Source organism: Armigeres subalbatus, unplaced genomic scaffold, assembly GCF_024139115.2.
Source record: "Armigeres subalbatus isolate Guangzhou_Male unplaced genomic scaffold, GZ_Asu_2 Contig937, whole genome shotgun sequence".
Lineage (NCBI taxonomy): Eukaryota > Metazoa > Arthropoda > Insecta > Diptera > Culicidae > Armigeres > Armigeres subalbatus.
The window spans coordinates 2,048,505-2,067,753 of NW_026943741.1; the positions used below are offsets into that span (position 1 = coordinate 2,048,505).

A 19,249-nucleotide genomic window follows, 5' to 3' on the forward strand; every position below is an offset into this window, starting at 1 on the left:
CATTTTTCTGGGGAGGTTGGCCCTTAATCCAATTGAGGATTCTCTCCATTTGGACGTGGCGTGTTTGAGGTGTTCTGGATTAAGCCTTCCCGTGATATAAACAACCGTGGATATTGCTTCGACACCGTCGAAAATCGCCTCTGTTCACACCAATCATTTTATTTGCTAGACCTTACGGTCTAAAACATTTAATTTTCCCTGATCAGCCTACTAGTTTCCCGTCTAATCTCTTTGGGAAAAATATTACCCTCTCCTGAAGGGTCTCATCGGGTCGGGCAACCTCCAAACAGGTAAATGGTCTCCTCCGGGAGTGGCGCTTAAGCCATTTCTACTAAAAAAGGGGATCTCGCTAGGCTGGCAGGTTTCAAAGGAAGGCGGAAGAAGGAAGGAAAATGAAACACGAAAAAGAAAGAAAAAAAGGAAGAAGGAAACACGATGATAGAAGAAGAAAAAAGAAACAAGTATTAAGGAACAAGGGACAAGGAAGAAGATAGAATTAAAAAGAAAGAAGGAGGAAAAACGAGGAAGAAATAGGATAATTGAAAGGAAAAAGAAGGAACAAAGGAAGAAGGTAGAAGCAAGAAGGAGAAAGAAAAGGAGAAGGAAGAATTAACAAGGAACAAGGGAGAAAGAAGAATGAAGAAGGCAGAAAGGAAGAAGATAACAGAGGAAAAGGAAGCCGGAACAATGAACAAATAGCAAAGAAAAAGGAGAAGATAGAAGGAAGACATAAGAAGGAAGGAGGAACAGAAAAAAAGAAGATTGAAGATGGGTAAAGGGAGAAGAAATAAAAAAGAAGAAGAAGAGGAAGTGAAGAAGAAACAAAAAGGAAGGAGAAAGTGGGAAGAAGAAAGAAATAATAAGAAAGCTAAAAGAAAGAAGGAAAACGGAAGAAGGAAGAAGATAAAGCATGGAAGAAAGAAATAGGAAGAATGAAAAAGAAAGCAGAAAAAAGGACGATGGATGAAGAAATCAGAAGCCCTCCTTAGCCGTGCGGTAAGACGCGCGGCTACAAAGCAAGAGCATGCTGAGGGTGGCTGGGTTCGATTCCCGGTGCCGGTCTAGACAATTTTCGGATTGGAAATTGTCTCGATTTCCTTGGGCATAAAAGTATCATCGTGCTAGCCTCATGATATACGAATGCAAAAATGGTAATCTGGCTTAGAAACCTCGCAGTTAATAACTGTGGAAGTGCTTAATGAACACTAAGCTGCGAGGCGGCTCTGTCCCAATGTGGGGATGTAATGCCAATAAGAAGAAGAAGAAGAAGGATGAAGAAATAATAAAGAAGAAAAAAGGAAAAAAGAAGAATGAAGAATTAAAATATAAGAGTATTCTTGGCAACTATTAAAAACCATATTGAATAACCAAAGACGATAGATAAAGTATTGATCCATTTTCTACCTTCAAATTTCTTGTGCTGTACAGGCAAAAAATTAAAATTTGATATATAAAACCTCAAAAACACCAAGCACTTAGTCGCAAGAAGATTTCGGTTTCTTTCCGTTTGTGCTATCAACGTCAAATGTGGATTCTGCCATTAAAACCTGTTACTCATGATTTTGTAGCCTTTCGAATTTAGGCCTTTTGTTATTTTAGCCTTATAAGCAAGTCCCATTTTATTAATGTGTAGTTGACGCAGCTTATTTTTTTTAAGGTTTAAAGGTCGAATACCACTTGGCCGAATAATACGTTAAGCCGAAAGCTATCTACCCGAATTCCATTTGTTCGTTACGGTTATTATGTGGAAAACGGGTTGACGGTACGACGAAACTAGTCATTTGGCTGGAAAAGCCATATGCTCTAACAAAAGAGCTGTCTGAGTAAACGTCTTTTTCGGCCAAATTATCAGTTCGGCCGTATGATCTTCACCCGTACGTCGCTTTCAGCCAAATGTCATTTTTGGCCAAACCGTTTTCGACCTTATGTCACCTCGTCCGACCAAGCAACATTTTCGGTAAAACGATTGTTTTCGGCAGCTCGGGCAAACAACACTTTCGGCCATATGTTCATTTCGGCCAAATGTCCCTTTTATGCTAAACGACCATCTAGGTATTTTTGGCTAAATGACCAATTCGATTAGACGACTTTTCAGCCAAATAACCTATTCGGCCGAACGACATTATCGGCCATACGTCTATGTCGGCTAAATGCCATTCGAGTTTCAGATATATTTGGCCAAGCAACAAACGGCCCTTCTCCCTCAAAACATTTGAATTCAACAGAAAATCCTTGGAAATTTCCGCAGATAATTCTTTGAGATTCCCAAAGGAAATTCTTTATAATTTGCCCAGGAAATTTCTGGAATTTGCACCTGGTGGGCTTCGTAGCCGTGTGGTTAGTGGCGTCAGTCATCTAAGTGTATTTGCAAGCCATAGAGTGTGAGTTTGATTCCCGCCCTAGTAAGGAGAAAACATTTCGTAAAGCGGAAAACGCTCCGCTGGTTCACTGGGTGCTGTGTGAATGTCCTGTTCGGTGTCTAATGCTAAGTGTTAAGTATTCAGTCTGTGCGACCTCTGGTCAAAGACGGTGATCCTGTCTTCCTTTCTTTAAAATGCTACAAAAAGATCTTCCAAATTTTTAAGGAAATTTACTCAGAATTTCAATGGTAGTACAGTCGCCTCTCCACACTCGATATTTAAGGGACCATCGAGATAAGAGAGATCGAGGAATGGAAGGAAAATTGCCTAGAAATTTGAATATATCGACATAGAGAGAAAGAATTCTGAACAAAATATGACCAGAACACATCGAGATAGAGAGATATCGAGATAGGGAGGTTATCGAGATGTAGAAAGCCCAAATGTATGGAGATCGAAGGGACCGAGAAAACCATCGACATAGGGAGAGATATCGAGATATAGAACATCGAGATGTAGAGAGTCGACTGTATTTCCGAGATATCGAAGGAAATTCTTCAGAATTTCCAATGAAAGTTCTTAGTTTTGCGAAAAGCTTTTTCGATTTTCCACTGAAAAATTGTATGGAATTTTCCAAGCAATTTTCAAGAAAAATAACTTTTTACACGAGTTTCAACGGGATTGCCAAAAACTTTCGGCGGCGACGGCGCACGCCTCTAACCACCGTGTGGTCCAAAACTTCTATATTTTATCATTAAGCACTTATACATGTCGTGGCCTTCTGAAAATTGCGGAACATCCATGAAATAAAATAAAAAATAATGAATTTCATGGCATAGCACCATTTGACAATCTAACATCGGAATTTATTTCATTTGATTTATTCAAACTAAGGCAAACATAAAATTCATCCACATTCAACTCGGTATGTAATTGCACGTCGCCAACTTTGTAGTCCACGAAAGGACCTCAAACCGATCCACCTTGCTCTCTGCGCACCTCTTATTTTTTTGTCCCCTGCGGATCTCTATCAGGAACCATTTTCACCGGGTTATTGCCCGACATTCTAAGCATGACATTGTGTATGGATGGATCACCTTGGCCACCGAGTGATTCTTTTGAAAATGGAAATATTCATTTCATCATTAGGTAAGATCCATTTATTACGTAATGCAAAAATGGCCATTTTCAATCCCCTCTTATGACACTTTTTGTATGAGGTATCTAAAGAATGTGTATGGATTGTCTCACTTCAGAAAACCCTCTCCCCTCTAAAAATCCTTGTGTTTAGGAAACATCCGTAAATTACGTAACGAATTTACGGATGTTTCCTAAACACAAGGATTTTACAGCGCCATTTGTTGTTATACTATGAATATAGAACTGGTGTTTTAATCCATACATGGACCATCGTTGGTGAAATAATTATTTTTTCATATAAATATTGAGGCTGTTCACAAATTACGTAACGCTGGAAGGAGAGGGAAAGGGTCAGGCCGTGCGTTACGATTCATACAAACCAATTAAACCTTCCATATAAAAAGCGTTACGAGGGGGAGGATGGAGGTCCAAAATCTTCAAATTTAGCGTTACGTTATTTGTGAATGAATCCATTTCGGATATTCCGAAGGACCATTTGGTGGCATGAATCACAATGTCAATGCTGTACTCAGAATGTACATACGAATGCTTAAAAATAATATCGGTGCTTTGAATTGAAATTCATAAAAGATCAACAAAATTTTCAAAACGACTTATCTGCTTTTGTAAACAAAGATTCGAACGTCGATTGCACGAATCTCATAGCACTTCGACACAAACCAACGCCATCATCAGGTAGCTAAAACCTTTACCTACATTAGGGTGGCTCAAAAAACACTTTTTCAATTTTTTTGATGGGCCGCCCTCTTATTCGGTTCTATTTGATGCCCTGATGCTCTGGACAAAATTTCAGCTAAATCGGTCAACGTTTGGGCGGTGCTAAACTCGTTGAAATTTTATATGGAAAAATGTATGCAGAAATATCCAAAAACAGTGATTTGCAGTTAGACGTCACAATTTACGATCAAGAACCATGATACTCATTCAGTTCTTGTAGAATTAAATACATAATGTTATGCTGAAAACCGCGAGAAGATTAGAGTTTTTAGGCAAAGATATTAGCATTTTACTGGAGTGTTGTAGGGGTGAATTTATTTCTTTTCAAAGGTAAAAGAAACGAAATTTGCTCAAACCCCACTTCAGAGAAATGCTAATAACTTAGCCGGGCAAACTCTAATCTTCTCGCGGTTTTCTGCATAGCATTCTGTATTAAATTCTTCAAGATCTGAGTGAGTATCATAGTTCTTCATCGTAAGTTGTGCCGTCCAACTGCATTTCACTGTTTTGGGATGTTTCTGCATACATTTTTCCATATAAACTTCCAACGAGTTTAGCACTGCCCAAGCGTTGACCGATTTGGCTGAAATTTTGTCCAGAGCATCAGGGCATCAAATAGAACCGAATAAGAGGGTGGCCCATCAAAAAAATTGAAAAAAGTTTTTCCCATACTAATTTGAGCCACCCTAACCTACATATTGGTAGTGTTTGTTTGCGTGGGAGTGCTATCAGATTCGTCAAATCGACGTTCGAATCTTTGTTTACAAAAGCAGATAAGGGGCCATCCAGAAACCACGTGGTTTCATATTTTTGAAGATTTTTAACCCCCCCTCCCCCCATGTGGCTTATCGTGGCCATTTGGCAGACCCCCCCTCCCCCCACCTTTGACCACGTGGTTTTTTTCAAGTAATTTTTTTTTAAACCTTATATAACTAAAACATATGGTTAATCCGATCAATTTTGAAGAAGGACAATTTTAACTGATTTAAAATCAAACTAAACCCAGCATGGAAATTATAAATTTTCATGAATTCGAACATTTTGATTATGTTATCAAGTTGTAATGTATATCAGGTATTAGTATATCTAGAACTCGCATCAGGAGGAAACAAAAAAATGTGAACTCGCGAATATGTTATAAACATTTGTAATGGTTTAGAAATATTCCAAAATATCCCTATATTTTTTATTTTTTTTTATTTCTTTATTGGTGATTTTTTTTTAAATAATTATGAAGTTCACCACTGAATATCCCTATAGATTCCTAAGAGTATTTGGGATATTCTGTAGCTCTGGAGGTAGGTTAAATTCTTAAGATATATTAACCTCAGCGAAGCATCTGAACTGAACTGAAAGTTTTTTTAAGGGCATACAAGTTTTATTTAGAATCTCAAAACTCTCTTCATTATGCCAAGATTCTATGATTCTAATCAGAACCGTAACACAATGTCCTTAATATTCCTTTGCCTGAATTATACAGTTTTGGCTTAAAATGCAAGTTTTCATTTTAAATCTACAGCCTTTAATATCTTTGGGTTCTTTTTGGTATTCTAGAATTTATTGTTATATTTTGGTATTTAACCCTCTCAGGACGATTTTTTTACATGGATTTAACGTACATATTTAGGGGTTTCCACTCGATCTTGCCAAAACTAGTATAGAAAGAGCTAAAAAGTCGTACTTTTTTCGGGTGTCATAGACCAAACTGCTCTGAAGTACATATCCTCGAAAATATCAAAATCATGTCAAGAAACAAAATGTCCTAAGACATGATATTACGGAGTTTTGAAACGACCCGATCAACCAAGTCCTGAACGATGTATCCGTGCATCGCTAAGCATCCAAGCAGGTCCATTGAGCCAATACGATTTCATTTATTACTTTCAAGACCTTCCGTGAGTCGATGTTCTAAGATACGATATCGACTGAAATGAAAATTCAGCCTAAAAAAATTTGAAAAATTTCCATAACAATTAGGAAATTTCCAATAAAGAAATCATGGAATTAGCAATAAAAAAATATCAAATTTTCTACAAATAATGCAAAATTTCCATAAACAATTAAGAATTTTTCACAAAACAAAAATAAATTAACACTTTTAAAACCAAAAATTACAAACATAAAAGAAGAATTTTCCATAAAGAAATCAAAATGTTCCACGGAAAAAATACAAACATTCCATAAATAAATCAATATTAGAAAAAAATATTACAAAATTTTCAACAAAATAAATATTTTTTTAACCAAAAATTAAAACCTTTCCATGAAAAAATCAATTGAAAAAAAGGAAATTTTCTATCAAGGAATATAAAGAAGCAATAAAATCAAGCATTTTTCATAGATTAACCCTTCTTTAAAAGCGTTTGAAGTTCATAGAAAATTTTATCAATTTGGTTGCTTTTCTTTCTTATTTTCTTATTTTTTATTGCTCTTTATTGATGTGAAAGAAACCCAGCATTGCCCAGGTGTTGCAAATGTCACAATGAACTATGTGCAGCACCATACTCTAGATCAATTTCTGTGCGTTTGTTTTCTTTTCCTCAACAGCTGACCAAAAATTGTATTTTAATGACTTTTTACATTTCCCCGTTAAATTCATTAACTTTTTGTATATACAAACATTGCGGATCCCAAAACGAATCGATTAGGGGAAAATCTTGCGAATCGGTCAACCGGTTCGCGAGTTAAATCGTCAAGAAGGAAATCTCAACTCATTTTTATTATATAGAGATTATGTGTAGAAAAAAATATTTATTTTATGAAAAATTTTGTAATTGTTTATTGCTAATATTGATTTATTCATGAAAATTTTGTATTTTTTCGTGGAACATTTTGATTTCTTTATGGAAAATTCTTATTTAACAATTGCAGTTTTTGCTTTCAAAAGTGCTAATTTATTATTGTTGAAATTTTTTTCGGAATTTACGCTGGAGTTGATTTGTTTTTTTTTCATTAACAACTTGTAGCAAAATTTCCAAGCAAAATTTTTCACAGAGTATTGTTCAAAAATCATTCGGAATGCCAGCACTTTATCAGGATTGCATGAAGTAAAGTAAAAGTTTTTGCAGGCAATTTATTTACTGGATGTTTCCTGAATATGCACAAGAATTTCTTTTGAAGTTTTTTCTTGGATTATTGTAAAAACATAAACTTTTTACAAAATTGTAGCTGCAGTCCGCTAATGCAAAAGTGCCAGCGGCGTGATGCCAAAAACCATCTGCGGGCGTGGCGCGGCGGATTTTTTCTTTATATTTTCCCATTTTTCCTTTCCAATTTTTTTTGTGGAAATTGAGACTGAATCGCAACCTGTTTTTTCGTTTATTTTTTTAAGGAAATGGGCTAAGGCTAAGATGGTCAAATAACGCAGATACGCATCGACGTTGCGACCGACGCTGCGTTACCGGTTATTTTCGAGGCACACCTACGTCTTTTCAACGCTGAGTTGAAAAGACGCTACGTGGGCATCGGTCCTAAGATGCGCTTTGCTTTTAATGATTTGTATTTTTACACCGCTATTGTTATTCACCAGAAGCTTTTCGTATAAAAAAAAGACCACGTGGTTCGAGAGCAACACCCCCACTCCCCCCATGTGGCTTATCGTGGTCATTTTCCAAACCTCCCCCCTCCCCCCATATATGACCACGTGGTTTCTGGACGGCCCCTAAGTCGTTTTGAAAATTTTGTCTTGGAATGTTCTTGATTTCCGTTCCCTTAGGGTTCTTTCACAAAATCCGTAACGTTGAATTAGATTATTTTGTTACCCCACCCTCCCTCTCGTTGCTTATAGAATATTTATTTTTTACGGATCGAAATACTTTGTCTGACTTCCTTATTTCTTCTTAAGCATTACGTAATTTGTGACAGTCTCTTAGGGAAGTTCCATTAATTACGTAACGCAAAAATTGGCCATTTTCACTCCCCCCCCCTATGTCACACTTTTTGTATGAATCATTGCAAATTTTTGTATGGATTGTCACATTTCGAGAAACCCCCTCCCCCTCTGAGCGTTACGTAATTTATGGATGCTCCCTTAGGAAATCGAGAAAGTCACTATCATGTCTTGCACATATTGGATACGTTACGGATACAAAAAGATAATATTTCTATTTTTGTAAGATGGTTAGAAATATAACTCCGGATAATCGAGCCTCCGGATAATCGAGTCCGGCCTGTACGTGATTTTCATGTGTGAAAATTTACAGTAAAAATTTAACATGGCTGAACTGATTCTTCAACTCGTTATTTGTGAAAGATTTTAAAGCGAAAGAAAACAATCAACCTATTGTTGAACTTAAATTAATTTAGCTGTTGTTTATAATAGGAACGTTTGCCTTTCTAATTAAGAGACCATGCACAAAAAGCCGGAATAGCGGAAGGCGAGAGTGGATAGCAACTGAAACCCCAACAGCAGCAGTCGAGAACTCGGCAGGTATATGTCAATTCTCACGACCAGCGGCCATTACAGGAAGCAAATGTCTTCAAATGTATTCTTTTTTTTTTTTTTTTTTTATGTAACCCGTTGGCAGTCTCTCGACTCAAACTCTACTCCGGGTCCATCCCTGTTATTCCCCACGGTAATTAAATTTGCTTCTATGAGCCTCTATTTTAGATCAATAACAGACGTTCCTAAGCCACGTTGCTCAAATGGTCACTGTTTTAGGCCTGATCCAAATAGTTTTATTAAATAGTCCCCTTCAATAACATGATCACTGTTTTCACCATTATAACTATCACTCATCACTCCAACTTAACACTAGGTCTATTCCCTGTTGATCCGGTGATTAAATTTGCTTCTACGAGCCTCTATTTAAGGCGAGCCTCTATTTAAGGCGAGTCACTGTTAAGGCCTGTTTTAAATAGTTTTCTACAAAATAATCTCGGTAGTATCACTTATTATCGTTTTCACCACCATACTATCATAATTACTATTGTCCCTGTCATCACCAATATCTTATTTACAGTCATGAACACACACACAATGAATCGATCTTCGAGCGCTTATATATATCATATAAGAACCGACACTTCTACTAGCTTTCATTGGACATGTACCGAATATTTTACATTATTTCTAGTATAATTATAAAATAATTCCCACTTCTAGCACCTCAACTCAATATTGATTTTCATTCTTCATACTCACTGCGAACATGTTCCCATCCCAAATCAACTCTATCTTTTACCTAGCTTCTTCTGTCACTATGTCTACACCACCAATACCAACTTGTGTATAACCTTTTCACTAACACTTGCATAACCACACAACATCACCATTTTCATATCAACAACCACTTTTTTCACAATTTCATCGAGATCAGCAATTATCATTACTATCCCTACTACAATGTTAACGCAAACAAAAACTAGTCAGTCTTTTTTTTTCTAAATTTGCAGTTTCCATCAAACAAATGAAGCTCAAAAATAATAAGCTTAAAATCTATCGCGAGAGTCAGTCTTATTGTAGATATGATGACAAAGAGAGAAAACTCGAATAGAAGTGCATTTTGAAACAATAATAACGCACTATATTTTGATAAATAGAACTCGTTTAAAATTTAGTTTGGAATCTATTTAGTCTATTTACCAGGCCACACTTCAGAACCGTGCGCCCAGCAATCATCAAAAATTCTCAACTTAACAACACCGAATACTGTTGCTATGGGCCTGTTGGTCTTCAAAAGCTTCGAAATCGCCTCCGAATAAAATTCAACAGGTAATAATTTTACAGACATTTCTTGAGCTTCGAATTTTTGATAGGCTTAGGAAGGCTTATAATAGATCTTTATGTCTATGGATCTACTGTTAATCTAGTCATAATTATGTCGAATGTTTCGCACTGTGTCATTATTACTCTGTCTGTCTTAGTTATCTTATGTTTCCTACGTTATTCATTTCAATTCTATACTCATTGTAGATTATGTTACGTTTTGATGTCAGTTCATTGTCTCTATTGCTAAAGGTCACCTCCTCTCAGGCGAGTATCCTAGTTCAAGCGTATAAGTAAGCACCGCTTAAGAGTTAAGCAAACGTGAAAAAATGCAGAATGTCTTGATGATATTTTCTACTGGTGAATTCCTACCTAGCTATGTTTAAGCGTGGCTACGACTCATCATCATCAGGGAACGCCTCCGAAAAGTATTGCCGCATAGCAGAGATCATTATCACTGATGAAAAGGACCTCTACCTGTCTGCACCACCATTCAAGGCTCCAAGATACGATGTCCGTTGAATCACATGCACATGCGTAAAATCAGTGCATCAATGCCAGATTATATGTGACGCGGCATTAAACAAAAAATAGTCAACATGTGATATCACCACGACAGGATATGTCTTTGGTTGCCATATCAGTGCTAATGGCGTAAGCCCACCCATCGCGGCAAGATAACCTATCCGAGGGGAGGGAGAAATAATGTAAGACAAATGCTTGAGAATATCATTTCAAGACCAAAGTCTCAAAACTACCCATACGCTGCTGCAAACAAAGACCCAAACGACGACCCGACGAATCCAACAGCTCTCCCACGCAAACCAACACCATCAGCACGCACGCGAGGGTCTCTGCTGTTGACAGTGCTGGTCCGCGCGAGAGCGCCGCCAGACTTCCGAAATCGACACTCGAGCTCGAGTCCCCGCCCACAAAGACAAGTCACTGTTCAAACGAATGTTGCCTTAATTGACTCCCCCATCCCGGGCACAGATTCTTTCCGAAGGATACTCAATATAAGTTCCACCGGGAAGCCAAGCACCAGAGATTGAGGAAAATCAGATAATCCAGCATCAGGCGTCTCGCGTCTGTTATTTAAGCAGAGAAGATGTTATAGGTGATATTCTCAATACGGCCGTTCAGAATGGTTCAGCGGATGTAAATTATGGATCATTATTAGGTCTTGTAATTTTAAACAAAACATTCTGAATACACGCGATAAACTATGAATATTATTATATCGGAGTTTTTAATTAGGATCGCGAATCAAGTAAAAATACTGATAAGTATAAGTTTGTAATTACTACCGACATTGTATTTGTGATCAAAACTGACATTGTGTTTTTAGTTAAAACTCAAGTATACTAAGAACGTAACGGAATAAAGTAGTGTTATTAAAAAAATTATAATAATTTACATTATAAATTCTGATTAATATCAAGATACTGATCCAACATCACATCTTCAAGGGCTCCTCACAAGCTACACATTTCATTCAGGCACTTTAGAACGTCCATGTAGTAACTTGTTCACACTTGAAATCTGCCTCGACCAAGTTGGCAGAACGCGCCCTTACCCTTTCTGAACCAAAGGGCAGGGTAGAACACGGCAGGTATATGTCAATTCTCACGACCAGCGGCCATTACAGGAAGAAAATGTCTTCAAATGTCTTCAATATTAAAATAACGATTATTAGCGAGAAATTTCAAAATCCAATAGGTTTGTAAATTCAATAATCTCCTTGTTTTACTGATGTGGAATAATATTTATTTTTTTAACATACAAATTGTTAGAATTCAAGAGAATATTCTTTAAAATTATTTAATTTTTTTATGACGAGAAACTTCCGGAAAAAGTTCAGAAGGAAGTTCCGGAGGAATTCTTGGAGGAACTCCAGGATGAATTCCGGATGTTTTTTTCTGGAGGAATACCTGATGGATTTTTGAAAGATATTTCTGAGGAATTACTGAAGCAATTTCCGGTGGAATTCCTGAAGAAACTTTTGGAGAAATTCTTGGAGGTAGTTCTGGATGAATTCTTGGAGGAGCTTCCTGATGTATTGCTGCAGAAATTTCCGAAAGCGATCCTGGAGGAAATACCAGATAAATTTCATAGTATACTTACGGAGGCATTCTTGGAGAGTCATTCGGCAACTTTCTTAAAAGATCTTCCAGAGGAAGAACTTCCGGAGGGATCCCTTGTGGAGCTTCCGCCGCAATCCCGGGAAAACTTTCGGAAAAAATCCTGGAAGAACTACTGGAGGAATTCGTGAAGGAACTACTGAAGGAGTTCTGGAGAAACTTCTGGAACTTCTTCCAAATGAAGTCCTGGAGGATTTTTGGAAAAATCCCTGAAACTTTCGGACAATTTCCTGGAGGGATTACAGAAAGAATGCCAGGACGATTTTTTGAAGAAATTCATAGAGGAATTCGCGTAGTAAATACTGGAATAATGTCCAAAAATATTTCTAGAAGAATAATCAAAGGAATTCAAGGAAAAATTTAACAAAAGTGTGTAGTAAGTTTCCTTTGAATTTCTTTTAGGTAGATTTTTCCGTAGAAATTTACCTTGAAAATTATGAGAAATACACATTTAACACCAGCATAATTTCAATTTCTTATTGACATTCGTAAGAATTTTAATTGAAAATTAATTGAGACAATTTTCTTGTGGAAATTAAAAGGGATTTATTGAGGATATAAATAAGGGTATAAATAAGGGTATGCGATAACACACTTTTCCTAACGAAACGAAACGAAACGAAACGAAATTTAAAATGTCTTTGTTGATTCGGAACGAAACGAAACGAAATATAGATTTACTTTCGAGTCTTCGAAACGATACGAAATCAGGGTCCATTTAATTCGAAATTTTTCGAAACGAAACGAAATTTTATTTTTTTTCCGCGGAATTTTTATTAAATTGGTTTTATATTATGTACGGATTTTCGATTTTACTTTTCAAAATCAAATAACTGTTTTGCGATAAATAGAGTTATAATAAGAGAAGAAGTAGTCTGTGGTAAATCACCTCGTTCCCGTTTATATACAATTGACAATAAGGCAATACTTCAGCATTTGTGCCGCTTTCAAAGCAATACATGGAGCGTGTTCTTCCGAATCTGATCAATCAGTTCTGTTTTATATTAATAAGTATATGAATTGTGCCCTTCCGCGTAGGAGGAAATTCTCACTGAACAACATGATATTGAAAGGTACACGATTGGAACTTTCGAATACAGTCAAATTTCTTGGCGTAGTTCTTGATACCAAACTTAACTGGAACATGCATTTAGAACACGTCATTAATAAAGCGACAAATGCTCTATGGATCAGAAAACGAGTTTTTGGTAGGCAATGGGGACTTAAGCCGAAAATTATCCGTTGGATATATTCAGCTATAGTAAAACCAAGAATTACCTATGGTTCGTTGGACTGGTGGTCAAAGACGAAAGAGAAGAATGCTCAGATGAAACTCGAAAAACTTCAACGATTAGCGACTATCTCAATTACAGGTGCAATGAGCAGTACACCATCGAGTGCACTAAATGCTTTACTGTACATGCTTCCTCTGCATCAAATTGTACAATAAGAAGCTCAAAAGATTGCCTTGAGGATCAGAAGATCCGAAAACCTCTTAGGAGGTGACCTTAAGGGTCATCTTAGCATTCTAAAAAAAACTTCAGTTTAAACTCCCTAGTAATAAACAATGAAAACTGGATGAAGAAAAAGTACAATTTCAATAGACTGTAATTGATCCTGGGCGCAAAACATTCAACCGGAGGACCAACACTTCGTTCAGGATCAATTACGTTTTATACTGACGGTTCAAAATTGAACAACTAAGTGGGAGCAGGAGTTACTGGCCCTGGGATAGACATATCGATTCCCATGGGCAGTTAGCCATCCGTATTCCAAGCGGACGTTCACGCAATTCTAGAGTGTTCTGTAATATGTTTGCGTAGGAACTACAGACACTCAAATATATGCATAATGTCCGACAGCCAAGCAGCTTTGAATGCATTAAAGTCGGCAACATGAACTTCAAAACAAGTTTGGGAATGCATTCAGTCCCTCCAAAAATGGTCTTCCAGGACACTGTGGAATAGATGGTAACGAAAAAGCCGATATGCTGGCGAGACTCGGATCATCAAGTCGGTTTACAGGGCCGGAACCTTTTTGCAGCTTACCAACTTCTTCTCTTCGTATGAAGATATGGGAATCTATGAAAATAGAAACCAATTTCAGGAACGCAACTAATGCCAGGCAATCAAAACGCTTTATCACTCCAAATGTTTCCATAACTCGCAACATCTTAGAATTATCTAAAAAAGACCTACACACTTTAAATAAATTGCAGATTTCTGTGATATTTCACCGAAATCTCAACAGCAGAACTGTTCGGTAAAAATTTTACAGATTTTTTGGTGGTTTTGACAGTTGAACAAAGGAAAATACCGCAGAAAATCGGTGAAATAATTACCAAACAAATCTGCTGTTGAGATTTCGGTGAATTGAAGCAAAATTCACCGAAATCTGTGAAATGATTTAAGTGTGTAAGCACTTATACGGGTCGATATCTTTTGAAACTTATAGGTAAACTTCAAAATGATCTATGTCGCTTCTGTGATATAGAAAAGAATACTCGGAGCATCTGTTATGCCGTTGTTCGGCAATTTTCGAACAAGACAAAAGTTCCAGTTGGAATGTAGAACCATTGAAGAAGAATAAATAAGCGTTAATAGAAAAAATGTATAACATAAAGTTTTGAAAATAGTTTTATGATTTAGTTCAGCGGCGCAGCCAAAATTTTTGCTAATATGAAGTATGGTTTAAGTTTAAATTTGTTTCGAAATTCCGCGGAATTCCGTTAAATTTCGTGAAAAGCTGGGTTTTTCTTGCGAAATTTTTGTAATTTTACGAAACGAAACGAAATGAAGAAATCAGATTTCGCCATGCTCAAATTCCGCGAAATTCCGCGGAATTTCGTTTCGAACCACCTGAAACGAAATTTTTCGAAATACCGCATATGCTTAGATTCAAATGTCTTCAAATTGAAGACATGTCTTCAAATCTGGCATCTTTGCTCATATCCGCCAAATCCGCATCAAAAACAGCCATGTCAAGTCTCTCCGCACTAGTCATTCTCAGACTTGATCGATCCGCATCAATACAATAGGTAGTAGCTCAGTTTGTGCCACTCAATGCAAGAACAGGCAAAATAGCATCAACCATTCGTCCCTAGTCAATCGATTGTAAAACATTCTTTCAATAAATATGTTCTTATTTTCTTTTAAACAAAAACTTGTAAACTTTCTTTACTTCTTAATATCCTAATATCGTATGATAAAACATAATACATTACATAATGATATCTACACAAAAATCCATTATCCTTTATGTGAAAATATAATCAATCAAAGGGGATTTTCACGTAAAATTTACCTAGTCATACCATGGAATGGGTTGAAGTTTGACATGTTTTGTCATTTATTATCATCCCGTAGCATTTACGTGAAAAGTGCTGTGAAAAAAATCCATGTAAGTTTTCACGTAAACCTTACGATAATATTTTTCAGAGTGTAGTCTAAGACTATTATTATGTTATAACAAGTAGCTTAATCGTTTCCAAACTAACTGTTATTATCTTTGATGTACTAATGATTAGTCATTAGTCAGCTATAGAATTCACTTTTCGGTGGGGAAGCAAAACTCCATCACGCCCATTCCCTATTTATTAGTAAACATTTACGAGAATGAAGCCGTCATAAGATTGTTCATATACCATTTTTATAATATATGATATTTTTCAATTCAACTTATCTCATCGTCACAAGGAACGGATCAGCAAAGAATTGCGAAAAGAAGAGATCTCACATCATTATCTATAATGAAAAAGGACCCTGCCTGACTGCACCACCATTATTCAGAGCTCCAAGACAGGATGTCCATTGGATCACACGCACATGCGTTAAACCAGTGCGTCAATGCCAGATATGTGACACGGGACCAAACAAAAATAATCAACATGTGATATCACCAAGACATGATACGTCTTTAGGTGCCTTCTCAGTGTTAATGGCGCGAACCCACCCATCGCACCAAGACAACATATCAGAGGGGGAGGAATATCATTGTACTTGCCACATAATATACAAATTTATGCATTTGGCTGGCATCGGAAACTCTCTGTGGAGAGTGCTTCTTGAGCACTATAAGCATAGAGTCTTGTAAAAAGGTAATTGCCATAAATGCAATAATCTTGCAAAAGACCAAGAAAATGTTATTTGTTCAATTAACTAAAAGCGAAGGTAATTTGCTAGACTACTTGACATTGACTATGGAAATATACCATTCGATTGGATATAACTGGCTTTTAGTGAAATATTTGATTAGTTGGTCAGATATTGACAGCAGTATGATTAATGTGATTATCCAAGTCTTTTTGGTCGTTCAGACAAACATTGCCGTACAAGCCAAAGCGACTGGAATAAATCAAATTCTAATACTGAAGGCTATCAAACCTATTCGGATTGCGTTTGGATTGCTAAATAAATGATGTCATTCATTCTGCAACCATTATTGAATAATTCGAAAAAAATACTTGAGGTCATAAATTACCTCTATCGACCTTACAAAAGCCGATGCAGTGACACCTCTTTTAAAGTAGCTAAAAAATATCGCATTCTGCGAGCGGCTGGCAATTCCAGCCCATAATATTTACATACAGGGAAATGCGCGCGACGACTCACGCACAAAGCACACTCGTCGTCGTCTTGTGTAGACCACTTACCTGCATCTGTGCAAGCCTTGATGTCATACCGGCGGGGGTGGCTCCGGCCATCGCCGTCACCGTCGTTGTCGGGCCTTGTGTCGCCATATTAGGTCCGGGGGCACGCTTACTTGTTGCAGCCAGCTACAAAAAAAAAGTTGCTCTCTGTCACCCGATCTTTTCCACCTTGATGATGGCTCTTCTGGTACCGCACCGCAAACACTGACTACTGGCTGATTCACCACTGCCTGGCACTGCACTCGCTCTCTCCACCGCACGCACCACTTTTCGACTGATGGCGCACTTCTCGCTGTTTCTTTTACACGTGAGTTGTCGATCGGATTTGGCACTGACACTGATTGACGATTTGTGATCCGGAACTTACTGCGATTGATTATTTGCCTACACACGCACGTGTTTTCGAGATCAATTATTGGAATATAATAGGGGAAATGACGGCAATGGCAGGTTTTGTTCTTTTATTGGCAGGGGTTTTGGTTTGAAATCTTTTTAGATTTGGTCATATGATTTATTGATTCAACCAAATTAAAGCACAAATGGTCATAGAAACTCCACCCCTGACCATAATTGAACGAAACCCGTCAAAGTAGTCGTTTCCCCTATAACGAAATACGATCTTCACCGCGTAGTTGCCGGATGATATTCGCTAGCGATACTCCTGGTTTAAGTAAACTTCTTCCTTTAAAGTGATTCAACGGCGACTTCCTTGAGTTGATCGTAAAAATAACCGCTCAGCAATGAATCTTCGTTATATGTATTTCACTTAACTCTATCGGGTTGCAAACAGACCGGTAAATGTGCGTTTGTGGAACCTCGGTACGCCACTGATGTGAAGTTTTTTTTTTTGCAACTGAACGGTCTTCAGTGAGTCATTTTGAATGACGACGACGACGTTGGGCGAAGGCGATCATGGCGTAGGTATGAAACCGGCCATTTTCGGGTTCATAGCTGTTGCAAATTGTCAATTTTACCTTTCTTGTTTATCGACATTGTGGTAAAAAGCTTAGCTTTTCCGATTATTGCAGATTTTTCTTTTGTTGAATATAAATGTTTCGGAGGAAAAAAGAAGTTTTATGAAATATCAGAATTTAAAATGCGATTAATTTTTACCCACGTTAAAGTAAATTTTTTTATGGACAAAATATGTTTGCGTGTGAATTATTGTACAAATTTTTCAATTGTCTTGATTTGCTTCAAATTCTAAATTTGACCTTTGATTTGATCTATTTTTTGGGAATTATTCGGACTTGGCATTATTTTTCGGAAATGGCGATCAGTATTCAATCTTGGAATTATTTTGAATTGGCGATCAGTATGTAATCGAGCCAATAAGATCTAAAGATGTTTCCTTTGATTTTTTTGTAGAAATGAAAACCAATAAGATTGCAGTAGATTTTTTCATGGCTGTATTCCGAATGCAATTCATGATTAAACAACGATTTTATTAAAACATTATAAAGATTATGGTGAAGCTTTTGATCAATTGAACAATTATGCTACTTTGCTGATTTTGGTGAGTCACGGAGTAAGAATCGTAGAAATGTGCATTCGGTCCATGGCAAATCAAGCCGAAAAATCTATCACCTAAGTTCAGCATCATTACCAAGTGGATTAATCTGTGATTTTTGCCCACGTTCCTCGCAATAGGAACTAAAGCAATAATGTATCAACTTCCAATCGCGGATACGTAGTCGGTACTAGTTTGTTTCGGTCGGATGGGGGCGACTTTTGTCGAAACGTTCGTTCTCCATGTGGCGCGGAAACAAAGTGACATTAGACGCGTGGGAATGCACCAGCGCCGACCGTTTGCTCTGGCTGTTGGCGGGTCCTGTTCCACCACCAACCAGTCGAATACGAGATAGAAAAATGGATCGTGCGATGACCTAGTTGAATCGATCTGTGGTGAGGAGCAACAAACTGCGGCTGAAATGGTAGTAATGACACCATCAATAGGCTGAGCTCGCGGGGACGAAAAAGGGAAGATTGTCCAGATTTGGAGATGATTGGTGGTATGAAGATTAAATTCACTGACAGCAGCTAAGTGGTGACCTTCAAACGTTGTTTCGGGTACCTATAAGGGATTAGTTTTGAGGTTTATACTGCGCAGTGGAATTTAACGAAATGTAAGTTGTAACAACCAACCGCCCAACAACATTGTGACTACTCAAACATTTTCGCCTAACGAGACTCCAATTATATATGTTGATGAGAAATTTAAAAGTTTCACAATTCCTATAATCAAAACTTCAACAAAATTTCCATACTGTTTTAGGTATTCGAAATAAATTAATTTACACGGCCAATTGGTACATATAAATGTAGCTTGATAGAATAATGATATGTATAAATAAATTCAAATTAATTTGCCAAAACAAGAAAATAAATTAAATAATCAGTACAGTCGCCTCTCCACATCTCGATATTGAAGGGACCATCGAGATAGGGAGAGATCGAGGAATGGAAGGAAAATTGAAATGGGTACTAGATCCAAAAAGCTCGTTGCTATGAAAAA

At 37.2% G+C, this 19,249-nt stretch overlaps 1 protein-coding gene across 6 annotated transcripts in view; it reads right to left on the minus strand.

Annotated features, from left to right (window-relative positions):
• The window catches only part of LOC134204861 (zinc finger C2HC domain-containing protein 1C-like), a 183,313-nt gene that overhangs the window by 153,761 nt on the left and 10,303 nt on the right, over positions 1–19,249 (minus strand). For 4 of the 6 annotated variants that reach the window (XM_062679672.1, XM_062679674.1, XM_062679673.1 and 1 more), the window contains one exon: positions 16,738–17,118. The exons of 1 other annotated variant lie outside the window; for it this stretch is intronic. In XM_062679672.1, the coding sequence (XP_062535656.1) occupies positions 16,738–16,824 (87 nt within the window). In that variant the 5' untranslated portion in view covers positions 16,825–17,118. Of the gene's footprint in view, positions 1–16,737; positions 17,119–17,359; positions 17,531–19,249 lie in introns of those variants that run through there. One more of the 6 variants, XM_062679678.1, reaches the window with a different exon arrangement.